The sequence below is a fragment of the Babylonia areolata genome, chromosome 6 (genome assembly GCF_041734735.1).
Source record: "Babylonia areolata isolate BAREFJ2019XMU chromosome 6, ASM4173473v1, whole genome shotgun sequence".
Classification (NCBI taxonomy): domain Eukaryota; kingdom Metazoa; phylum Mollusca; class Gastropoda; order Neogastropoda; family Buccinidae; genus Babylonia; species Babylonia areolata.
Genome location: NC_134881.1, coordinates 23138596 through 23165724, shown reverse-complemented (window position 1 = coordinate 23165724; position 27129 = coordinate 23138596). Strand labels below are relative to the sequence as shown.

General features: G+C 38.2%; 2 protein-coding genes across 7 annotated transcripts in view; both read right to left on the bottom strand.

Moving 5' to 3' along the window:
* Positions 1-12181, bottom strand: part of LOC143282845 (uncharacterized) — a 35636-nt gene extending 23455 nt beyond the window's left edge. For 5 of the 6 annotated variants that reach the window (XM_076588677.1, XM_076588679.1, XM_076588678.1 and 2 more), the window contains exons 1-3: positions 12058-12181; positions 1945-2150; positions 668-971 (exon numbers count right to left, since the gene is read on the bottom strand). In XM_076588677.1, the coding sequence (XP_076444792.1) occupies positions 668-971; positions 1945-2150; positions 12058-12076 (529 nt within the window). In that variant the 5' untranslated portion in view covers positions 12077-12181. The remainder of the gene's footprint in view (positions 1-667; positions 972-1944; positions 2151-12057) is intronic. The other variant, XM_076588681.1, reaches the window with a different exon arrangement.
* Positions 12182-16458: 4277 nt separating this feature from the next.
* LOC143282844 (glutathionyl-hydroquinone reductase YqjG-like) overlaps positions 16459-27129 on the bottom strand; it is a 12715-nt gene continuing 2044 nt past the window's right edge. The window contains exons 2-8 of the mRNA XM_076588675.1: positions 25390-25568; positions 24342-24414; positions 23026-23224; positions 22010-22103; positions 20392-20511; positions 19344-19460; positions 16459-17556 (exon numbers count right to left, since the gene is read on the bottom strand). Coding sequence (XP_076444790.1) covers positions 17467-17556; positions 19344-19460; positions 20392-20511; positions 22010-22103; positions 23026-23224; positions 24342-24414; positions 25390-25568 — 872 coding nt within the window. The 3' untranslated portion in view covers positions 16459-17466. The remainder of the gene's footprint in view (positions 17557-19343; positions 19461-20391; positions 20512-22009; positions 22104-23025; positions 23225-24341; positions 24415-25389; positions 25569-27129) is intronic.

The following is a 27129-nucleotide window of genomic DNA, read 5'->3' as shown; positions in this document are numbered from 1 at the left end:
CAAATCTTTGAAAGAAACATGCTTGTAGAAAAACAAAAACAAAACACAAAGAAAAAAAAAACCCATACCAACTCAATACCATCATTCTGGAGACAACAAACAATTTCTTTTTAATTCTCTGCAATTTGTAAAGAAGTTAAAAAATTTTCTCTGCACTTTGTAAAGAAATAATATTTTGTTTTCAGAGCTAGTTTTCACAGTATTTCATATCAATTCTTTAGAAAAAAATTCTGAAAAAAACTTTATAAAAAAGCCAGACCACAGTTTTTATCCAAACACACACACACACACACACACACTAAAGAAATGCATGCTTCACCATTCTTTAAACAAAACGGCCCACTCCTGACAAACTAACAGCCCAGGGGAGGAGGCAAAGCATTGAAAGAAAGCAAGCATTGATCTATGACTGATCAATCAATCAATAAATCCAATGCATCCACCAATCAACCATGCCCCCTGGCTAATAATGATCAAAAGGACCGATCAATGACTGATCAAACAATCAATCAAAAATCAATCAATTCAATCCATAAATCAAACCACCACCCCCTCGCTTAAGTATAATCAATCAAGGGCCTTAAAAAAAAAACAAGGGTAAGCATGCATGCCTTTGGGGAGTGGGTGGGCATGGCGTGTGTGTGTGTGTGTCCTGGTTTGACGGTACCTGAGTAGTCCCCACTGTCATGCTTCTGGGCCATGAGCTCCAGCATGGCGCGCTGCTGATCGTCAGTGAACAACACGTCACCTTCGGGCTCCGGCTCGGAGTCGTCCGACTGGGGGTCGTCAAAGGCTGACGGAGACTGCTGGGGCTGCTGGGGAGGCTTCTGGGAGGAGGAGTCGGTGATGGAGTCGTCGTCGTCGTCTGCTGAGCGGTCTTTGTCGGTGGTTGTTTCTGTAGTGGTGGTGTTGGTGTTGGTGTTGGTGCTGTTGTCTGATTCTGGGGTGGCATCTTGCTTGGTGGTGGTTTCCTGGGGGTGACAGTGTTGGGGGGTCGGGGAGAGAACACAGAAGCAGTATGATGATTCCATTGTGGATATCAAATACACATGCACACACTCTTGAGTGTGAGCAAGCATGTTTGTGCAAACCATTTATGCATGAATGCATGCACGCATGCATACACCCACACACACTTGCACACACGCACGCACGCACACACACACACACTTAAATGCCTGGCAAACAAGTTAAACAAGCAACAAATTTCAAACAGATAAGAAATCAAAGCACACTATCATCAAGACAGAAAGAAAGAAAGAGAGAGACAGGGAGAGAGAAACAAAGTACAAAGAGTAACAGAAATGAAAGCATTTCTGCCACAGAATTTCCAAGAAGCTGAGGAATAATAGTGACACATTTTTTTCAATGTTGTACAGACAATTGGATCAGCTATGGACAGAACTTCAGACTGATGTGCAAAGTTAATGGCCACATGACCCCGCAGTAACTGAAAGTGAGGGGTCATGAGGCGAAGGTCTTGAACCAGACAAACTCCACGCACCATGTGGAAATAAAATGGCGCATGACCAGTGAATCAGCACAGAAACAAAGCTATGCACCAACAGAACAAATCACACTTCAATGGCACAAGTGTACTGTCAATCTGAAGCCCTGTGACTAATGGACAATGAAAGTTTCAGTTTCAAAAGGAGGCACAACTGTGTTTGGACAAATCCATATACGCTACACCAAATCTGCTTGGTTCTTTTTCAGTGCACCAAGTGCATGCTGCAAACAGAACCTGACTTTATCATCTCCTCTGAATAACTAGATGCGCAGTTTGATTTTCCAGTCAAACTTGGGAGAAAGGGCCTGACCGGGATCTGAAATCAGATCCTCATGGACACTGTACTGCCAGATAAACATCTTAATAATTCTGCTACCTTCCTTCTGGTCAAGAAAAGCACATAATCACTGAAATGAACAAAATCTGCTAATCACCGATGAGGAAGACTCCTGTGATTTCTCTTGAATGAAGGAATCTAGCTCCTCAAAGTCGTCTTCATAGGTGTCGTCCGCGTCCGACTGTTTGGTGGGAGTGGTGTCCAAGCTCTGGTGGTTTTCAGTTTTGTTTTCGGTACCTGCTGAGGTCTGACGATCCTCAGACTTTTCTCTCTCACTGCTCTCTGAAGAATCCATCTTCAATCCTGGAAACACACAAGGGACAGGAAATGGATACACTGAAACCATGTACAAAAATGACTGCAATATTTACAACAGCTGGTATCATTCTTATCATCTTTTTTTTTCCCCTCATCTCATCTTATCCTTCTCCTTTTCTTTCTTTGTGCACATGTTATGCTTTCATTTCTGATTACTTAGAGATGTTGCACTCATGTGACCATGTGCTAAAGCCATGTCACGGTCAGTAAAATGCAACAATGCAAGTTTGCAGCTTTATCTTTCATGCTTCCTGTTGGTTTTGGTTTTGATTGTGTGTGTGTGTGTGTGTGTGTGTGTGTGTGTGCGCGCGCGCGCGCATGCATGCTTCCATGTGTGTATGTGTGTGCATGTGTGTCATGTATTCACATACATACAGAAGTAACTGCCTGCATAAAACTTGTGTTTGTGAATGTGTGTGTGTGTGTTTTATTGCCAAGCCCTTTTCCCTTTCCTTCAGGTTGTTTTATAGCCAAACCCTTTTTCCTTCCCTTCAAGTTTACTTATCCTTAGCCAACCACACAGGGCCATATACCCTGCACTCAGATTTACACAGCTAAACCGACAACAAAACCTGGCTGCACTATTTTATGCTGTAAACACACATACACACACTGATACTGATTTGCAGAAATTGGAAAGAGAACTACTGTGACACGATAGTCAATACAGTATAGTAGCATGGTTTGTTGCTTGAAACAACAGAGAAAGCAAGTAAAAAAGAAAAAAATCATTATCAGCATACTGCTGTGTGTATGTGGAAACAAACACAGGAGTATCTTTCATTATATCAATTGTGTAAGGAAGCACATAATTAATCTTACTTTTTTTTAATGCTAGTTCGTGTCAGTTGTCAAACATATCTGAATACAATCATTTTTCAATTATCTGTTTTTGTATCTGAAATATGCATGTGACATAGTGTTGGCACCTGACTTAACATGCAAGTCACTGCTGTGCACACAGGAAACTGTACCCACAGCTTTGCCTAAGTCACCTGTTGCATTATTTTCCACCATGGGACAAAATCTGCAATACTATCAGTTGCAATACAGAAAAAAAAGAAGTATAGGTACATATAAAGTTTGTGTGAGAGTGTACATGCATGCCTGCATGCATGCATGTACGCATGTGTGTGTGTGTGTGTGTGTGTGTGTGTGTGTGTGTGTGTGTGTGTGTGTGTGTGTGCACATGTGTATGTGTGTGTATGTGCACACGTGTGTGTGTGTGTGTGTGTGTGTGTGTATGTGCACACACACACACGTGTGTGTGTGAGAGGGGAGAGGTTGGATTTTAAGTTTTGCTGTGTTAGCAACAGATTTGCTTTGCAAGAATGGAAATTCTCCTAATAGGTGTCAAGAACGATTGTTGTTTTGTATAGTATGTGTTCTGTGTTATCTTTTTGAATGACAACACAGCACAACAGTTATAATGTGTCTTGAAAATGTATTGTTTTCACGGAATGTAAAATGTGAATAATCATTCTTATCATCTTCATTAAATCATTATTTCAGTTTCATCATCATCATTATCAACTGTTCTGGTAAGTTAATGATTTTTTTTTTTTTTTATAAACCTATTTTGCACACTATGTATATATATCAATCATCTTAAGATCAACAATAGTTTAGCCATCAAAATGGAATTATTCTGGAGGCATGTCTATGACAGAGTTACCAAAAGCTGACAGAGGTGCTGTATGATACTGCATCACTATTCATTTCTTACGCTCTTTTTTTTTTTTTTTTTTTTATTTTTTAATGCTTAATCTTTTTTTTCAAATGCAGTTGACGGCAAACATGCAAAAAAATGAAAAATTACTGCACGATTTCTGAGATGTGAAATTACTACATACTGAACTACTGGCCATACCTATCACTATCAGGCTATTATTTCCTCAGAGCATGGAACAATGCTGAACAACCAGTGCATGCATGTTGAAAAAAAAAAAAAAGAAGAGGAGAAACATGAAAAACCTTTTATTTTTGTCAACTGTATCCCCTTTGTCCACGCATTCCCCCAGGGGTGAAGTGCAAACAGCGACAATACCTGACAAGCACCACAAGCAAAACCCACAAAAAACCTCTTTGTTTGCACTCATGCACATGTCCTCAAACACTTATAACAAGGGTATAAAAATTCAGTTATTGATCACAGCCTATTGATTCTCCCAAAACGTAATGAACACTTTTCTTCCTTGACAATATTTTCCACTCTCCTGTGACAATAACTATCACACACAGGCCATTTCACTCAAACCATAATAATGTATTTGTTTTGCAATGCTTTCCATTGCAATGAAGCTGTCCCATTTATTTGTGTTTGTTTAATCTTTTGTGTTTTTTGTTTGTTTCCTATTCATACATAATTGAACAAGAAATTTAAAATAAAAGTACATAAGTCAGTTGTGTTGATTTAGAAATTACAAAATATGGTCAAGCTGTTTTCTTGATTCTGACAACTAAAGCAAAAGGGCAACCGCAAAATGTATATTTTCCAAACAATTAATGGACCTTACCAAGGGCTGCCGACCCATAATTAAGAAACAATTCATCATAAACAAATCACTCATAAATTATTTTTCATGACCAAGCCACTAACACTTAAAAAATAATAAAATTTACAAGCAAAAACTTTTCCCTACAAAGACAATTGCTCCAGCTATTCTTAGGAAATTGCCTATTTTTCATCTCTTGTTGTTGATGCATGTTTTGGTTTGTTTTTGTTTTTGTTTTTGGTTGTTGTTTTTTTGTGGTGTTTTTGTTGTTGTTGTTCTTTGTTGTTTTTTAAATCAAAGATGGACATTTTGTTGTTTTCAAGCTTCTTAAAAAAATCTCTGACTATGACGTCTTACCAAATTTTGCCCATGCTGCTGTCTTAAGAGCATCTGACTCCCTCCTTGATGCTGCAGCAGCAGAAGTAGCAGCAGCCATGGTTGCTTCAGTAAAAGATCACTGCAGGACACACTACGATCCGCTGCAGACTGGCAAAATCCTTTCAGTGTGTGGTGTACACAGCCACCACCCCTGTCCTTTCGCTTAAAGTCTCCCTCTGCTCTTGTGGACTTAGCACCAGAGCAGCCTTCTAGTCCCATGCTACATCACTTGTCAACGGCAGGTCACACAGCGAGCCAGCGGTACTATTATTGGAAAAGGGATGATGCTAGTCTTGGGGGGATGGTTCGGCCAAGTGAGGGAATGGAAGGGTGAGGGGGGAGGATTTAGGGGGAGGGTGGTAATGCAGGTTTGGGCCTGTGTGTTTATGTCTCAGTGGTGAAACACTGCAGGTTTGGGGGTTTTTTTTTACATGTCTTCTTTATTCTCATTGACGTTATCCTCATTTTTTTAAATTTTTTTTTTAACAGTTCATGAAATAGTGTCAAGACAGGAAAAATACAATATGGATATATATATATATATATATATATATATATATATATATATATATATATATATATATATAACACATTACCATAACACTTAACATATGAAGAGAGAAAAAAAAGAAAGACAAACAACTCATGTGAAGTTTTTGCAGAAATGAACAGGTAGTAGTAACCTGAGGCATATTTCATAATGTGATTTATTGATTCTGATCGGCAATAACACTTTTGGCATACCACTTCCGAATGCAAAATGTTTCAGCAAACTGAATACAGGTGTTGGCTGAAAATAGCATCCAAAACACCCCAGGCTGATTACCGTGACAGCCAAATCAGTAAGCGGGTTAGCTGGTCAGAAATGCAGTAATAAACATGCACCAATCAGGAAAATGATTTTATGAAAATTGGAGGTAAAAAGAGTAGTTTGAGCGACTGCCCAGTCAAAAGAGACACTTTATAACTAATGATAACATCAATGCACACACACACACACACACACACACACACACACACACACACACACTTCAACAGTTTCATTCACACTATTTCAACACTCAAAATGCTTGTTGTATTTTCATTCAGAACAGCTATCTCATCAACTATTTTCATTTTGCCACTGGCGATTCTAGTGAGCTCCATGTCTATGAAGCACAAACTGATGTGAAAATTACAATAAGTAACATTAACAATCCAAGCAGAGGATGTGTGCATACAGGATTGGTGTTGTATGGCTGTGATGGCAAAATCTGCTTAAACAGTTAACAAAACTAAACTTTAATTAGTTTAAATCACGATTTGATATCATCTGCTAGCTCACTTATTCAACCACACCACAAAGACAGAAATCACCTTGGAATGTAGATTTACCATTCAATTCAGCAACACAAACACAATCTGTTTTTCTTGTTGTTTTTTTATATGTAGAATCACTATTCAATATGGATTCCCAAAACCATTTTTTTTCATGTAGAATTACCTGCTCTACAGAACCTTTTTCAAATGTAAAATTGCCATTCATTCCTGCTCCACACAACCTTTATTTATTTACTTTTTTTTTTTTTTTTTTTTTGCCATTCAATCTTTCACTACCAAGCTTCTTTCTTTTTTTTTTTTTAATGCAAAATCACCATGAAATCCTGCTCCACTAAACATTTTATGCAAAATTACCATTCAATCCTACCCCACAAGAAATTTTTAATGTCAAATTACCATTCCACCCTCCTCCATAAAACCATTTTTAATTGCAGAAATATTGTTCAATCCCACTCCACAAAATTATTTCTTTTTTGTTATGTATAATTACCATTCTACACTGCTCCACCGAAGATTTTAAAAAACAGAATTGGTATCCAATCCTGCTCCACATTTTTTTTTTCAAAATGTAGAATTACCACCCTTCAATCCTACTCCACACTTGCAGTTGAATTCTTTCCCTCTTTACAAAGATTTACAGCAGCACAATCACAAAACCAAACTGTAACCAAAATAACCACAAAGCTGCAAGGAAAACAACCAAGCAGACCTAATTACCAACACAATTTTCCACCTGAGTTTACCAAAGCCATAAAACACGTCACTGTCAAGGCAACGGGCACCCAGGCTTCTATTTTTGACTGCACAAGCAAACACTTGTCAACAGCACTCGTGTTTCGCCTGGCATCTCTGACAGAAAAGCTGGAAAGCTCGGGCGGAGATATACAATGCTAAGGAAAAGGGATGCCAGCACAGAGTAAGAGGCAGATGACAAAATACACACAGGGGAGAGGACAGATCAATAAGCCTGCCACACCGAGCTCCACGCAGATCATAGACACTGGAGATTACCAGAGATGTTGACTACTACAGCTTTTCTATTGCTTATACATATTTCATGTTGTTTGGCTTGCTTTTTTGTTGTGTATTTCTATCAGTTTGTTATTTTGGGTTTTCGTTTCATCACTAATATTTCCAGTTTCTACCATCAGGTTTTTGGGTTTTTTCCCTTTTCACTGCATACATTATCTTCTTTTTTCTCCCCCCGCTCCCCCCAACCCCCACCACAATTTTTTTTTTTAATTGTTGATGTATGTGTGTGTGTGTGTGTATGTGTGTGCGTGTGTGTGTGTGTGTGAGAGAGAGAGAGAGAGAGACAGAGAGAGAGAGAGAGAGAAACAGACAGACAGACAGAGGGAGACTGAGATAGAGCACGTGTGTGCGTGTTTCCCATTTTTAACAATACTGTTTGATGAAATGAATATTAAATGAGAGAAGATGGAGGCTGCATGCACCTATGTGGTGAAGTGGGTGTGCGTGTGTGTGAGAGAGAGAGAGAGAGAGAGAGAGAGAGAGAGAGAGAGAGAGAGAGCATGTCCCCCATTTTCTAAAATCCTGTTTGGATAAATGAATATTTGATTGATGAGAGAAGGTTGGAGGCCTTGCGCATCTGTGTGTGTGTGTGTTTGGGGGGGGGGGGGGCGGGGATGTGCGCATGAAACTATATGGTGTGTGTCTGTCTGTCTGTCTGTGTATCTTGTATCTGTGTGTTTATGAATTTATGTGTATGTCTGTGTGTGTGTGTGTGTGTGTGTGTGTGTGTGTGTGTGTGTGTGTGTGTGTGTGTGTTCCTCCCATCTGATGACATCAGATCAATGGAATATTTGATAAGAGAAGGATGGAGTATGTGTGCTACATATATCATGTGTATATGGGTATGACATTAAATGAATACTGTATAAGAGATAGATGGAGTGTGTGCACACATGTGTGTTCACATCTGAATGTGCGAGTCAGCCTCAAGCACCAGATTTTATATCCCTGTTGGAAAAAACAAATCTAATATAATGATGAAACATCAACAGATGCACAACAAAAGATATAAAGTGGAACTGGAAATGAGCTACAGGAGTAATGTGATGAGTTTTACTGGTATCAAGAAAAAATATATATACAGTATCAGTACGCATTCAAAAAATGTATAATCTTCCTTACTCAGGCTGTTTACCTTTTGACAAAGAAAAGAACAAGGAAAAACATTTTTATCAATCCCCATCTATCCAAATGAGTTCTAATTGTCTACTGCTCTACATCAATACTACACTAGGTTTATTGATTTGTGGATGCTGACAAGTGATCATTGTTTCGGGTTGATAGCTACATATTGTATCAATGGGACAAAGGATGACTGATCAACCACACTATGTACAACATATTATTATATCATGCCACAGCAAGGCTGACTTGACAACATATATTTTTTTCTTGACATGACACTGAGATGAAGATGCATTAAGGAAAGCATCCTCTCATGGATAATCATGGATTATCATATTATAACAAAAACAGACATGAATTAGTATTTTGATTATAAAATGCTTTTCTTAATTATCATTTTTCTTCAATTTGTCCATTGTGTTATGAAAAAATGTCATTTAAAAAGTGTTAAAAAATTTTTAAAAGAATAACCAGGCATGAATGTGCTGGTAAATGTCATTTCAAGAAATGTATTTTTACATGTCCTGCATCATATGTACACTGTTCCCAAGCACATTTCTGATGGTTCATCTAATATTTTCTTTGGGACAGGTTTTCATTCTGAAACGACACTCTGTGTTCAGCCTGGCAAGACACAAAATGGTTTTATTTCCATTCTCCAGAAAGCCAAACAACACATTTGTGTTTTACATATGACAGAGGTTTCAGACTTGAATATATATCCATGTGTGAGGGCTATGATGTGCACACCCACTTGCAACTGTAGCAGATCAGTCTGAACACTTTGGCAACATGCAGTTTTGTTGATGATCATCACAATGTTTGGAAGGATGAGTGAAGATAGTGATGCATAGTAATCAAATAATGCAAAGTGCATAGTGTAGCACCCACAGATAAATTTAAAGTTTTTGTCTTATATGTCTGCATGAATATGCATGTGGGAGTGAAAGTGAAAAGAACTGGAAACGGAGAGAGAGAGAGAGAGAGAGAGAGAGAGAGAGAGAGAGAGAGAGAGCAGAACAGTGGGTAGGAGATATCAAAATACAGGTTAGCTGATTCAAACACGCAATCAGACAGAGAAAAAAACATATGTAAATGATATATATATCTGAGAATTTCTCAACTCAAATCTGTTTATAATTTCATATCCATATATTTGTTTTCTATGCTCGCATCGTAAGTATTTCAACCACATTTCAAAATTCATTTATACTTATAGTAAGTAAAACATAAAATTAATGACAAAAAACATTTATGATGATGATGAATAAATGTTGAAATATGTCAAAACTGTTATTAACTTTGTCTTTTTTTCCCCATACCCATTAGTCATTAGCTCAATCACACTGAAATCAGGCCAAAAATATATGTAAAATGTTTTACGTTTAGCAAAACCAAACCATATTTGCAGTTGCCTTCCTCAAGAAGTAAGCTGCAAATTCTGTCTTCTTCTGCATCCTTGGGATGCAGCTCCCACATTCACTTTTATCTTCCAGAAGGATTTTACACTACTATTTTAACCACAGCATTTTGGCAGCCATATTGATACTCTGTTTTGAGGTGTATGCATGTTGGGTATATCTATACACCCACAATCCATCCATTGCTGACATGGATTAAGGGATTCTCAACATATATTTTTTAACATCTGCTGATGTAAAACTACAGTAAAGGCAAAACATTGTCATTTGTATAAGCAAATCTTATGAATTTTCCTTAACAGACCACATAATAAATTGTTATCATTTACAGACACAGTTAGATCACACATTTACAGAATTTTTTGTATCTGGTATCTAAACAGATCATCAGCATTAGCATCTGCAGTGCTAAAATAAGCCATTAGAACAGGTATCCCCTGAAACTAAGTTACTTTGACCTTGTATGGTCACTGCTATATGGCCGACACAAATAATGGAAAAGTAGTATCACAATAATAATTAATTGATTTTTGCTGTGTCTTCAAGAAAAATCATGGGGTTGATGCTAAAATGTCATGCGGAAAAAAGTTTCTTTTTTTTTCTTAATCAAAATATAATCAGTTACCTTCTTAAGTCAAAATATGAATGATTCCAGTCAACATGCAAAATACACGCAGAGAGGGAGAAAGCACAAAAACATTACAAAATCACAAGAAAAAAAAATTTCAACAAAAACAAACAAACAAAAATCACGGCAAATTTTCATTACTGACACAGTGAATCTGAGTGGGAGTAACACAAATAAATTAATAATCCACATGCACTGTGCCTTGCACCAGATATGAAGTGGAGTTTGTGACAACTACCGCAATCTCAGCACCATATCAACAACTAATGGAAAGGAAGCAACAATAACAAAACTTTGTAAGAATGGGTGTTGAGTTTAACATTACAAATGAAAATATGACCAACAGGTACTCAGTAATTTTTCATGCACCTTTTGGGCCACAAACAGCAAGGCATGAATAATGCAATGCTGTATTATAGTGTATAGCAAACAAAGCATCATTCTGTACATTAGATGACAATACCAACACTAAAAACAAATATCTAGTTTCGAGGGACATGACCACTACTTTTCAAGAATGTCACAGCACTAATAACATTTTATCTGAAAATAAAAAAGTTAAGCCCTAAGTAACAGAATAAAACCTGGAAATCTTTCCTTTTTTTTTTTAATGAAACATTATCTTCCTACGTCAGAAAAAAAACACCTTTACGACACCTCCGAATTTGTGTCTTTTAATGGACTGGCTTGTTTAATCAACCATAATCAGAACAGCTTAGGTTTACTGAGTGATATATATATTAATTGATGACTACAACCCATCGACATACAAAGCATTTTTTTTTTTTTTAAGTTTGAATTTGACAACAGAAAATTATTACTGCAAGAGTCCATAATCATAATTGCCTAAAGCTATTTGTGGTGTGATGGAGAGGTGAGATGGTGGGGTAGGCCAGGGGTGTGTGTTTGAGAACAACCCACAGCCTGACACCTGTTGATCAACTGGGAAAACAAAATCAACAAAAAGTGGAAGCAGGCAAAGAGCACAGAAAGCGATTTTACAAGTGGCTTTTGCATGGAGTGACCATGACGAATACCATGAAGCAACAGGCTCCCCCTACCTCCCATCCCACCCCTATCCCCATCCATTTCCTTTGTCACTGTCCCAATGACTTTATACGTTTGTGTATTCGTTAAAACTGAGTCTAGAAATAAATTAGGTCAAACACTCATGAAATTTATAACTTAAAAGTTAAATACAGAGAATGATGGATTGTTGCAAATCAGTCATCGACTTTATAAATCTACAAGAAGAAAAGGGCTTGCAAACGGCTAAGCGGGAACAGTGGAATTCAGCAAATATACCAATCTCTGACTGAGCAACCACACTCGTGCAAAACCATCCTGAAACTCTTATCAACGGGCGGTAATCTCTGTGTTTGTTTGAAGCTCGGAAAGTCAAAAGCATGCCGATTTGCAAACGCGACGATCAAAGAAAACTGCAAAATAAACTTACAACGTACAGTCAAACATTAACATTTTGCAATACTCACCAAAATGGGTTTCTGTCATACAGTCATTGTCAAGAAAGCCGTTACAGGAAGGTCAAAATCATGTTCCATTCATCTGCAATGCGACAGCCATTCTTCTGTTTTGTTGTGGCTACCAAGGAAATTGTCGACCAGTCACAGTTTTTCACAGTTTCGTATTTACTGTTTGAGTTGCAGTTACGAATAATATATTAGCATATCAAATAAGCATACTGATATGCGTCCATTTCTTACAAATTAATTGCGGTTATTACTCTTTTAACTCATACAGAAAGTTCGAAAATATAATTAAGGCTTTAGAAAGTATGGTTCTTGTTCATTTTCAAAAGGAGACGAATGGCACGTCATTAACTTGTGCTTTTAAACTGACAGCCTTTTAACCACCCTAGCTTAACTGTAAAAGCTCCCTTTGCACAGATGTCTGTAGTGAACCATAGCTAGAAGAAAAAAAAAAACTGAACCAGACTGCTCCAACTCGCTGACCGGTAGTGTGTGCGAAAAGAAATGGTTTGCTTTAAAAGAAAAAAAAAAAGTAATTTAATGAAAAGTACACAATGTGATTATCAGTATCAGTAGCTCAAGGAGGCGTCACTGCGTTCGGACACATCCATATATGCTACATCACATCTGCCAAGCAGATGCCTGACCAGCAGCATAACCCAACGCACTTAGTCATGCCTTGAGAAAAGAAAATGATTTTTTTTTTTCAAATAAAAAAAAAATTAATAAAAAATATTGAAATGATAAAAATAATAATAATAATAACAACAACAATACATGAAAATAAAATAAAAAGACAATTCTGATGACAAATAAGCGTAAAACATGCACGCACACACACACACACACACACATGCATAACAGATATGCAACAAACATGCATTGACAGCCAATGAGCATTGCACACACACACATATTCACTTATTACATATTAGATGATGACATATGTAGGTAGGTGCAAGGAGCTAGAAGGGATGCGCAAATGAGTGTTTCTCTTCCCCAGAGGAGATAATTTGTTAGTATTGTTTGTATCAACATCTGTTTAAATGGTCATGCACCTTGGGTGCACTTGTCTGGATAAAATGAATCTAACCATCATGCATTCATTAACTCTATGCGGGAGGGGGGAGGGGAGAAGTTATAGTATGGGGTGAGGGTGGGATGGAAATGTTGAGGGAGTGTGTGAGACAGAGAAAGAGAGAAAGTGTGAATGAATGTAAGATGAGTGCGAGAAAGATACATATACATTTGCATGTATGTCTTCATTTGTGTGTGTGTGTGTGTGTTTACATGCATACTAGTGTGTGTGTGTGCACATATGCGTATGTGTGTGTGTGCATGGGTGTGTGCCTCATTTATAAACTTTGACACTGGCATTTTAATTATCTGCTATCACAAGTGGAAGAGGAACCAAACTTGGAAGAATGGTAGTTACAAATAAAAACTTTCCAGTCTTCTCCTTCATGATGTTGTAAACAAGGTGTTATGTCAGAGGCCAAGATCATCAACTGGGGAAAATAGAGCTCACTTGTTTTTTCTGATCAAATTTGGTGTATGTAATTGTCACCGCTCATGATATGACAGCATGACCTAAATTGAAATTCATGGTCTGAGGTCAAACTTCATGGTCACAACACTACATATCAACAGAAAATGTTTTTCAACACAAGAGATGTGAGGTCTTGCATCCAGTCTTCATGAAACTGACTCCAGTGACTGGTCACAGTAACAATATAAATTCTGTAGAGAGTCAAGGTCAGGGGGTTAAAGTTCAAATTTACAATTAACTATTACTGGAAAATGTGGAAGAAAAACATGAGTTTTGTATTTGTTGGATTGTTTTGTTTGTTTCATTGTTTTGTCTAGTTTTTTGGTGTGTGTGTGTTTTTTTGTTTTTTTTCTTGTTTTTGGGTTTTTTTTGTTTTTTGTTTGTTTTTTTTGTTTGTTTGTTTTTTCTCAAGGCCTGACTAAGCGCGTTGGGTTACGCTGCTGGTCAGGCATCTGCTTGGCAGATGTGGTGTAGTGTATATGGATTTGTCAGAACGCAGTGACGCCTCCTTGAGCTACTGAAACTGAAACTGAAACTGTTTTTTGTGCGGTTTTTTGTTTGTTTGTTTGTTTTGTTTTGTTTTTAATAATGATATTTATTTAAATAACTAACAGCCAAATTCAGAGGTCAAAGGAGAAGGTCAAACAGGTGTTTAATTAAAAAGACCTGCTGCAAGATGATCTGCTTTTTAAGGTGCTTATTTTCTCTCCTGGGTTGGATTAATCAGTGGGCATTACACATGTCTTGAAGGCTTTTTATTCTCGTTTCTTTGTTAACTTGGCAGTCATTATGAAGTCTGTCTTCAGCCATACAAACCATCTATGAGCAAGTTTATGAGCATGACCTCATCTGAACTGCTGTTTTAGACACACATTGATTCAAAACAGACCTGAGAAAAAGACTATGTGCATGTGTTTATCTTTCATCAGAGCAGAGGAAGTGAACAGCTGCTTTCAATCACAAAACAAAGAGCTATATCAGAAGCAAGTACTTTTTTCCCCCTGAATCTGCCATCTGTTAACAATATAAAATGAATTTACCCAAAGAATCCTTCATTTTTTAGTGTCCTTGCTTTTTCTCTTATGAAAAACACACAGACACAGACACAGACACAGACAGACACACATCTACAGTCACCTGAGGAGGACCATAAAGAAAATAATTCTGAGAATGAAAGCTCCCACAGCAAAAAACAACAAAACAAAAAAAGAAAACAGCATCAGCATGTGAAATTGTTTTATTATTTGTGCAAATTGATGCTGCTAAATAAAGTTTTGCAGCCTTTAACCTTTTTTTTTCCGCAGTGTTTTCAAATCCTCAGGGCAATGGCACTTCTCCACTGTTCATCTCAGTTTCCTCATCACACTCACACTTTCATTTCAGCACAATACTATACCAGCGCCACTTCACAAAAGGCTGTCCACATCAGTTGTCCAAGTGACCACAAAATTCACGGATGCCATTATGCTCTTCAGATTATTTGTATGTGTGTGTGTGTTTAGTTTGTTAGTCACATTTTGGTGTGTGTGTGTAACATTGATGTAATATGTTATGTAAACAAAGTGTTTTGTAAAGCACCTAGAGCAGGTTTCTGGACAGTGTGCTGTATAAGTATCCATTATCATTATTGTTTCTGTTCCATATCGAATGTGCAGGTTATCACATACTCAGCCCAGCCTGATGATAAATCTAACTTCATGGAGATACAGCGAGCATCTCAAATTGGGTGATGAGACAGTTGTTTCTCCCTCCACGCGCAACCACATGAACTAAACAATGTAGCGATGTTAGTATTAACTTGGCAAGGCCTGGACAAGCATGGGAAATGAAAAGTAAGATCACAATGAAAGCAGACAGGACTGCCCACAATAATGCAGATCATTTTCCTGTATGTTCACAATTCTTCATTTGGACAGAGATAACATTGACAACCATGTAATAGTTTTGCAACGGAACCGTTAGGTTTGAGGTTTAAAAGTGAGGCTATATCCACAAGGCTTTCTTTCTTCACTGGGAAGAGGATGATGCTAACATGTGACAGTTTGGTCTGAGATTGTTGGACAGGGCTGTACAATGATGGAGTCTCCCATCGGACCGATGGATGAGTAGGCAGGCAGGCTTATCTGTCGGTGTGTGTCCTCATATGGGAGAAGAGGCTGATTCTGGATGCACAGCACTTCCCACAGGTGTTGGAAGGGAAAACGTCTCCAGAAGTTGAGCCCTGCTTCCTTCGCTCACGCTTCTCCTTAATGGCCAGCGTTCTCTTGTTTTCAAATGTCTTTATGCCACTAGAGCACAGCATCCTTCAGTGAGAGCGGTCAAGGGCATCAGTTTCCCAGGAAGCGATGTCTATGTCACAGGCCTTGAGGTTTGTCTTCAAAGTGTCCTTGAAGCACTTGCAGGGTCTTCCAAGTTCACGGTGGCCTTCCTTCAGCTGGCCATACAAAAGCATCTTTGGGATCCTGCTGTCTGTCATGTGGACAACGTGTCCTGTCCTGTACTATACTCTACGATTTTACATGCATATGGAAAGTGCCTTGAATTGTCTGACAAGATTCAGCGCAATATATATCAATAGCACCAATATCTTATATCACACATTTGAGATTATGCTTTATTGGGCTGTACTTTACACATCCTTCCATATTATATTCTGGAATCAGCAATCCTTACAGATAAAAAAAATTTCAAGGTGTATGAATGGTGATATCAGAGAATGTCAGCTTACCACATTCATAAAAAAAAAATGGATGACAGTGACTATTGTGTTGCAACATTGGGCAGTCTGGTCCTAGTCTTCTGAGCAGAGCCAATACTTCACTGAATTTGGGAAGACACAATAATCCCAACCCCCTCCCAAACTCCCCTTAAAAATGCACTGATGTCGGTGAGAGTAAAGTTGAATAGATGTCAAATAAGTTGCACTCTGAATGGCTTGCTTTAAAATCAACAATAATGATCAGCCACAGCCCACAAAAAGACAAATTCTCTTGAAATTTCATGTGAATATTGATTTTATTACATGGTCATTGCTAAGAAATATATCACACTGTGCAGGTAAACGAGTTCAGCAACAATTGTGCCATGACAATGGAACGCAAATGTTTTCATCAACAGAAAATACACTGTAAAGCAAGGAAATCTGTTGAAATTTAAATGGCATAAGACTGTGCCATCATCAGAAAAAGTAACTGCAAATAAATGTGTAAATAAACATAAAAATTACTGCATGTTTAAAGAAACCAAACAGTTAATTTTCTGTGATACAAGTCATAACAAACATAAAAAACAAAATTGCACAATTTCAAACAAGACCTTTCATCTTCTTGCATTTGTCATGAAAAAAATGTAATTCTATAATTAGAATATTACAACCAATCTATGATAAAACGGTATTCATATTGTTCTTCTGCCACACTCAATACAAAAATACTCCAAACATAAAATTCCACAATTTCTTTTTCCAGTCTCAGTCTTACAGTTGCTGTATCACTATTTATCAAGAGATTATATGCATATATATAAAGTTATACACTTTTCAGCTCAGAGGGATATTTTTGTGCATTTATTATTAGAATCTAAATTGCACAGCAGACAATGCAAGGGATATAATGAGTATCACAACCTTTACTCTCGAATGAAAGGTCAAGAATAGCAATGCAATGCCCTCCACACTGGTGTGGAAGATGTAAAGCATTGCAATCTACAATAGGCAGCATTAAATTCTACATTTGAAATCAATCTTGATTCTCAAATGTTTTTATGGTATACTCGGTGAACACCACTGGTACACTCTAAACACACAACTATTACATCAGTGCACCAAGGAAAAACATCAGTGAAAGGCATTCCCCAAATGTTCTTCACATCTTGTCACGTCCGTGGGGCTCCATAAAGTCAAGTTCAGGGCCGATGGGCACGATGCCGTATGGGTTGATGCTTCTGTGGCTCTCCTGAACACAACAGACACACGCACACACACATCAATGTTCTGACTGACCCTGGGAAATAGAGTATGGCAACCTAAGTTGCACGGTAAAAATAGGAATGTATTTAAAAGCCCACTTGAAGAGACAACAGCCAGGCTGTCCTGTCCACTTTTTCAGCTGTTCTAAGAATCAAAAGACAGTATAGCAAGAACATATTTTATGGTCTTAGCTGTTTGGTTTTTTGGGGGGGTTGGGGGGGAGGGTTGGTTTTTTTTGTTTGTTTTTGAATATGTGGGGTAAGTAGATATGTGCTTATTAAGAAAGTTTCATTTCTATTCTGTACTATTCGATGGGCACAATAGCTGAGTTGTTAAAGCGTTGGACTTTCAATCTGAGAATCCCGGGTTCAAATCTCGGTAACAGCGCCTGGTGGGTAAAGGGTGGAGATTTTTCTGGTCTCCCAGGTCAACATATATGCAGACCTGCTAGTGCCTGAACCCCATGTGTATACGCGAGTAGAAGATCAAATATGCACGTTAAAAATCCTGTAATCCACGTCAGTGTTCGGCAGGTTATGGAAACAAAAACATACCCAGCATGCACACCCCCGAAAGCGGAGTATGGCTGCCTACATGGTGGGGGGAAAAAAGGTCATACAAGTAAAAGCTCACTCGTGTACATACGAGTGAATGTGGAAGTTGCAGCCCACAAACACAGAAGCCTGCAAATACAGTGTCCTGTGGATTGCTACTACAATGTAAAATTGGGTGATTTGCTTTCCCTCCAAATATATAGAATAGGGGGTAGAAGAAATGATAACTTCTACAACAGAACTTATTTACTTTATAATACAAGTTGGAACAGAAAACACATCCTCCATCTCAAAACAGACCGAAGTATAACATAAATAAAATAGGAATACATTAACTTACACAATAATGATTGAAGAGCATAATGACGCAAAAACGAACTACAGTAAAACATCTTTTGATATAGTCTATAACCTTTATAAAACCAGGTATTCTTCAGGCCAATGAATGTTATTAAATCTCTCTTCTCTCTCTCTGTACTCACACACACACACACACACACACACACACACACACGCATGCACGCACACACACACACACACACACTCACACACACACACGCGCGCGCGCACCACATGGATGAAAAGAACTAAATATTCATACAGGGCCAGTGGCTCCAATGACCTTGCAAAAACAACCCTCTGAGGAACTGTTGAGTGAGAAAGACAGCAGAGAAGACAAAAAAATGATAGGACTGACAATATTGCAGAATGGACAGAAAAAAAAACATTTGCTGAGATTAAGGCTGCAGTACACAACCAACAGACTTGGAAGAATCTGGTGAAAAGTTCTTCTGCACCCCAGTAACTCTGTTCAGAGTTGAGGGAGAATAGAGAAGAGAAGACAGAGCATGAATATATACATTTAAATATAAACAAGTATATATATATCGCATTATCAGACTGCATATGTCACAATGCATATAAGTAAAAGCGTGTTACAACTGGAGAAAGTCAACACAGTCCCTGAAGACAGAGAACAGAGACCTATGGTCAGGAACATTGGATGCCTCTTGTCAAAAGTGAGTCTTATGTTACAACTGAGAGTCTTTATAAACTTTTTGTATCTGCAGTTTTTGACATACTCAGCAGTCATCTTTCATTCTATCATCATACCTAACGTCATGCTAAGTACCTCTGTATGACTGTTATGATGAAAGGACAATTTAAAGAATAATCAAAGAATCTATTAAGATAAATAAATAAATAAATAAAATCTTACAAAGTAGTGTCTCATGATATGCTCCTTGTCCACTGTCTCTGCCACACCAGGCATCTGGTACAGCTCTCGTGTGAAGGCCCAGATGTTGGGGTAGTCCACAATGCAACGCTTATTTGTCTGCACAGACAAATGATGATGTTAACAATAATAATAATTATTATTATTATTATTCGTTCATGGGTTGCACCTCCCACATTCACTCGTATGTACACGAGTGGGCTTTTACGTGTCTGACCGTTTTTACTCCGTCAGTGACAAGTAAGTAGCACAACAAAATGCAGTCTAATGAAACACAAAACAACAAAATGCAACATAAGGCGAAACTGAACTTTGCATGACATGTCAAGTGAGCTCAGGTTTTAAAATGTTTCGGCCTTCCAATGGACGGGTGCCATAGCCAAATGGTTAAAGCGGTTGGACTTTCGATCTGAGGGTCTCGGGTTCCAATCACAGTGACGGCGCCTGGTGGGTAAAGGGTGGAGATTTTTACGATCTCACAGGTCAACATATGTGCAGACCTGCCAGTGCCTGAACCCCCTTCGTGTGTATGCGCAAGCATAAGATCAAATACACACTTTTAAGATCCTGTAATCCATGTCAGCGTTCGGTGGGTTATGGAAACAAGAATATACCCAGCATGCACACCCCCGAAAACGGAGTATGGCTGCCTACATGGCGGGGTAAAAACGGTCATACACATAAAAGCCCACTCGCGTATATATGAGTGAACATGGGAGTTGAAGCCCACGAACGCAGAAGAAGAAGAAGAAGAAGGCCTTCCAATGATATATACTAGCTATCTCCTTCGTTTGTGGGCTGCAACTCCCATGTTCACTTGTATGTACACAAGAGGGCTTTTACGTGTATGACCGTTTTTACCCCACCATGTAGGCAGCCATACTCCATTTTCAGGGGTATATACTGGCTATACAAAAACATTCCTCTTCAACAGTTTACACTGTTACTTATGAAGTGACATTCACAGTGCAACAACAACAAAATGTGGATGTGACTGGTACTAAGGTGCAGAGATTCACCCAGAGCTTACCTTGAAATGGGTGTGATAGACCATGTCAAAGCGAACCAAAGTAGTGAACAGACGAATATCAGCTTCCGTCAGCTGAGTGTTGCTGACCAGATAACGAGACTTGGACAAAATGGTCTCCACCTGAAGAAGTAAAATGAACTTTATAAAACAAATTTAGGAGAACTTAAAAGAATTACAACACCGTATCTAATAATTTAGAGACTTGTTTTTGTTTTCATGAAATAAGATACACTTATATAAAAACCAACAGATGTACATAAATTAAATATTTTCACACTCACATAAACACACACACAACACACACATGAATCCATGCACAAACACACACACACACACACACACACACACACACACACACACACACAGTCTCACTCTTGACCAACTGGACTGCCATCACTTCTCAACAACATCTAAAATGTACAATCTTGATTGCCTAATTTTTTTCACACTGACCACTTGTAACATTGTTCTTATCTTTGCTAAACTGTACTGCTTCAATGAAGTTGTGGTAACTGGGTGCTTTGAAATTTTAAGAAAAGACTAAGAAAACCAATCCCTCCAGAATTTCAATCTAAGAAGAAAAAAAAGACTGAATCAATTAAATTGAAAAGCTCCTCCATATCTATACCCCATCTCGCCAGCTCTGTTCTTCTTCTGATACTTGACTTCTCAGGATACCTCACATCAGAAGTAAGACCTATGGACACAGATCATTTTCTTTTCAATCGCCAAAGACGTGGAACAAGCTCCCTGATAACCTCTGTCATTCTGATTCCCTTGCATCTTTTAATTCTCGTCTCAAAACTCACCTTTTCCCTCAGCAATAAGTTCAATTGTGGCAGGTCCACTTCCTTTGCGTTAGCTGTGTTTGACTAAGTGTGTATACATATGTATGTGTACATAACTACATGTATGTATATGAATGTGTATTGTGTGTGCGTGTGTTTATGTAAGTTTGTGCCTGCCTATCTGTGCGTATGTGTTAGGGTAGCTGTTAAACACACATGTATGTTAAAATGTATGTATGCATTCTGTGTGTGTGTGTGTGTGCGTGTGCGTGTGCGTGCGCATGCGTGTGCATGTGTGTGTGTAGTCACATTTTGGTGTGTGTATGCAACACTGATGTAATGTTTTATGTTAACAAAAGTAACAAAAGCATTTTTGTAAAGCACCTAGAGCAGATTTCTGGATATTATTATTATCATTATTAAAAGCGTATATGTGTGTTCTTGCCTATGCCTGTGTGTTTGCACATGTACGTGTGTGTGTGCACATGCACACATGTCACTGAGTACGAACAAAGACCAGTGCATCAATGTGTCAGTTTATTTCTTTTTCACTTGCATATTGCCTTGGTGTCAACTCATAATTAAAAAACTCACATAGACGATAATAACAATTAGGTAAAAAAAAAAAAAAAAGAAAGAAAAAAAGACTCAGACCTGAGTAACCACCTATCATTTGAACAGAACCTTCACTCTATAAAAAAAAAAAAAAGAGAAGTTTTTTTCCTAGCTACTTTATTCTCCTTTTTTGGAGGGGGGGGGACAGGGGTGAGGGGGTGGGGGGTCTGTTCTCATCTAAAAACTAACACATAAAAACCGATTCAGTAACTTACTTTATCCAGTCCATCAAAGAGCTCTGTCACGGCTGTATTGTAGGCCTCTTGGGAACGAGCAAAACCTGAACGGTAAACGCCATTGTTGATCTGACTGTGGAAGACAGAATGAAACAGCACACATTGATTATTTCTTTTCTTTTTTCCAAACAAAATGGGACTGATGCTTACCATCTCTCTCTATGCAACCATAGTTTGATGTCATCTTTTTATGTTAAGTGGGTGAACTCAATAACTGGGATTTTTGTTGTTGTAACTGTGTCTGATTTTGACTAAAAGCAATTGAAATACATTATGCTGACAAGACATTGCAAACGATCATGATGTTGACAAGACATTGCAAACAATCATTATGTTGACAAGACATTGCAAACAATCATTATGTTGACAAGACATTGCAAGCAATCACCTGGGTTCCTTCTTCCCTTTTTGGTCCATTCTTATATCAGACATGAATATTAACTTCAATGCAATTCAGTCCAATATAGAGTGAAATATGACCACATTACTAGAATTTCAATATCATGTCTGTTAAAAAAAAAAAATCTATATATATATATAGAGAGAGAGATAAACATGCCAGAGAATCGACAGACAGGCAGAAAATACGAAAAAAACTTAGCTGTATGAAGAGCAGAGGAACAGGAGTCATGATGGCTGCCGGAAAAAGAGGGCGCTAGCCAGGGGGACAAAGGGAAGGTTACCTACTTCCGGGAGGTTATCGGCCATAGTACTTTCGTTTTCTCCGCATAGACAGATAGTAGTTTGCACAGGACAGGAATGTCAGACCCCTGCCGGAGTCTGCACTAGTTGGGTCACGGTTAAGTATGTGTAATCTTCTTCTTCTTCTTCTTCTGCGTTTGTGGGCTGCAACTCCCACGTTCACTCGTATGCACATGAGTGGGCTTTTACGTGTATGACCGTTTTTTACCCCGCCATGTAGGCAGCCATACTCCGTTTTCGGGGGTATGTGTAATTAAAATATAGATACAGAAAGTTATTCAACATTTACTTACGGATACACCCACTCATTCACAGCATCAATCTTGTCTCTGAGGCCTTCTGGGTAAAAATCCAGTTTGCGTTGTTCCTCCGTCTTGCAGAAGGCGTTGAACTCCTTGTTGAACATGCGGATGATTTCGCTTGATTCATTGTTCACAATTGTCTGCTTCTGTTTGTCCCACAGGCATGGCACTGTTATGTTGGCATTGTACTCTGAATGAAAAAACATTTTTTTTTTATAATTCTAGTTTAATCATGTTGCATCTGTATCCTGGATGCAAAAATTTAACTTCTAATTCTAAGCATGTTGCCACTGTATTCTGGTTAAATCTGATATTCTCTTTGCAATAATCATGTAACAATCAACAATCATGTTGGAATAACCATGTATTCTGGATGGAACCTTACGTTTCCAACTATAACTATGGAATGTCATTCATAATTATCAGTTAATGAATTAATGATGATAATGTCATGATTCTAGTAACTTCTAAGTACATTATATTTAAATCGGTCTGCATCTAATTATCATTCCCTCAACAACAAAAAAACAAAACAAAAAACTGCAATCATCCTGTATATTTCCCCCCCATGTCATTTCATTTGACTTTTTCTTTATGTTCTGTTTCTGTATAGTATTAGCTTATATGATGATAAATATCATGATAAACAGCAACTGTACTATACCCTGATTTTAAAAAAAACAACCCGCAAACAACTGCTCATCTGTTAATACCAATTACAAATAAAGCACACGAGTTTCATGACACACCACTCATAAAATTTCCTAATTGTGTACTCTGTCATCATTTCCATCTTGATCACTAACTATCCCTCTCTGTCACAATTAACATCAAGTGCAATGCTGAAGGACAGTCTGCTTCATGGATGAATCATGCAGTTAAAAAAAAAAAAAAAATGGCTGAAGAACAGGTCCTGCAGAGGAATCCCATCGCTAAATAAAAACTGCACCAACTGGTCAAATAAAAGCAGCTAACCAACCAATCCAAAAAACAAAACAAAAATCCACAGAGGCCTAGCAATATTTCTCCACAGACTACAATTCCTGGGACTGTGAAAGAACAAACCCAAATATGGATGGAGGTGTCTGGGAGGGGGAGGGAGAGGGGGGGGGGGGGAGAGGAGAGAGAGAGAGAGAGAGAGAGAGAGAGAGAGAGAGAGATTCTGAATGGTCTAATGTACTTTGGCCATAAGCACGAATACATATCATGCAAGAGGGAGAGAGAGGGAGAGAGAGGAGGAGGGAGGAAGGGAGAATTAAAGGTGTTCATATTGATGTACAGAAGTGCAGGCAAATTAAATAACCCACCCGGATTCGCTTTGAGGTACACCTCTTTCAAGAACTTGCAGTTGTTGACAGTGTCCAGAGTGCACTTGGGTTTCTGTCAAAAAAAAAAAAAAAAAAAAAAAAAAGAACAACGGCTGACACTACATGACAAGGGAGAAAGACCAAATCATCTTCAGAAAGTGAACTGCTGCTGCGACTAATATGTATGCTCTCCTCATTGCCAGTAGTATCAGCTTTATTGGCCCTGGCCAAGTATCAGGGATTGAAGATGACTCTTCTCTTTTTCATAACTCTTCTTTTCCAGTTCTTCATGGGCAATATATGGAACCATTTCACTTATGTTCACCTTCAGAAACAAACAAATAAACAAGGCCTGCAAAACAAAACAAAACAAAAAAACAAAAAAAAATCAATTGCCTTGCTACAATGATTGAAAAAGTTCCAACTGTACTAAAATCCATACATTTTTTTGTTTGTTTGTTTTTTGGGGTTTTTTCCTAGATAATCCAAACCCCAAAAGAGTCACTGGGTTGCTTAATTTCATTTGTTCATGTTTATCTGCAAAGAGATGTGGCTGAATAGTACTGAAAGCATTTGAGAAATTGAAGCATCATCTGCGTTCCTGTTTCTTCTGTAAGCAAACTGTAATGAGTCTAAAAATTCCTTCACAACCTCCTGTAAGTGGACTAACAAAAATCTTTCTGTAACGTTCATAATAATAAATGTTTGTGCTACAGGTTGGAGATCATTAATACATATGACAGATGTTTTCTTTAGCAGAGGAATGATATCTGACAGTTTTCGAAATAGAGGAAATTGTGCACTGGGTCTGAGACTGATTCAAAAACATGAGTTATGCTATGGACAGAAAGTTCCTTCTTTGAGCAATAAAGCACAGGACATGATCATAACTGTACGGCAACTATGGAAAGTAGTTCTTTTTGACATGAAAAACAAAAACCAACAACATGAAACAAAACAAAAAACACACCAAACACACAAAAAGACGCCACATGGCAAGGGTTAAATGGCCTTTTTACTTGAACACCAAAAAAATTCCGACACATACCGAGTCCGTGAAGGACCAGCCCCCTTCTCCCAACATCCAGTCAACAACGGTGACAGAGATGACATCCTCCAGACCCTTCAGTTTGCGCACAATGAGCGTTCGATGCGCCCAGGGACAAGCTAGCGACACATACAGGTGATAGCGGCCTGCTTCTGCCTTGAAGCCAGAAGACCCATCCGCTGCAGCCCAACACAAAGAATTTCAAAAAGCATACAGGAAGTGAAATCAGACAAACAGGTCATGCCAGTTACATTGATTTACTGACATATTTATCATTTTTTTAAGCACACTGCTAAAATCCACATTCACTGACAGGCAACAACATTCCACTGGTGTCTTCTTGACTGAACGAATACCTGCAAAGATAGGTTTGCTCCAAGTGTGCTAGTAAAGGTTAGAAACAGCTTTGGCATAAAAATACAAATTTCAGAAACAAAGCTCGCTAGAATTCCTGAATCCAACTAAATGACTGAGCATATATGCATGTACACACACACACATACACACAAACACACTATATACACACAGACATACATACGTACATACATACATACACAATGCATACACACATGTACACATGTGCAAAGATGACACACACACAAACATATACACACAATGTATTTCACAAATGTACACATGTGCAAAGATGAATGCATGCGTGCACGCGCAAACACACACACACATGCAAATCAAGAATTACAGTGTGTTTGAACTAAAATGAAGGAACAGAATCAGAATCAGAATAACTTTATTATCTCAGTAAGAGAAATTAAGACCCAAAAACTGAAAACTTGAAACTGAGCCAGACATATTTGCCTGAGTCAGTTCACCAATACTGACTCTCTTTACAACCAATCAAGATGAATAATACAACTCAATTACTTTTAACCATTACTTATTTGCATTTTCCTGAATGACAATGTGTTATGAAGCTCTTTTGTTTATCACATGCACACAGCCATAATAGCAATACAGGCATGCTTGAGGAAGAAGAAGAAAAAAAGTGAAAAGAGACATAACGATGACATAGCATAAAACATCAGTCTCATATAACAGTTCTTGTTTTACTAAAGCAAGTGCACACATATAATGACTGACATAGGAGTAAATAATAATTTACTGTTTCAAATTTTACCTTTAAATTCTTGACTAGGGGTCCAAAATGCACTTCACATTAAAATGGTTGGATTGCTTTATGCACCTTGACAATAGCAACGACTTAATTCACTCAGTACAAAACACACACTCATGTATGCAAAGAATCAAAATGTTCATGCATACCATGTCTCTCATCCCTCTCACTCACCCCACCCCCCTACATGTTCCCTAACTGGATCCCCACCTCCACACACTTCTTATAGTTCTTTTCCAAGTCGAGAAGCCATAATCAACATTCTGGTTTCTTTGCTACTTTCATGCTGGAACACTGCTGTGCCTATTTTCCCTTAGTAGTGAAACACACACACACACACACACACACACACACACACACACACACGAATGTGAGCGCGCGCTCACACACACACACACACACACACACACCACACGATTCAATCAACAAAACCGGAAGACACTGAATCAGATATCTAAATAGATTTGTCAATTATCTTCAGCAAATTTCAGTCTAGGTATACATGTAATACAAGACAGAAACCAATAACATCTTACTAAGACTGTGGGACTAGGAACTGTTTTACCCTCTTCCCGTTTCAACAACCAACACGTTAACTGGGTTCTCCG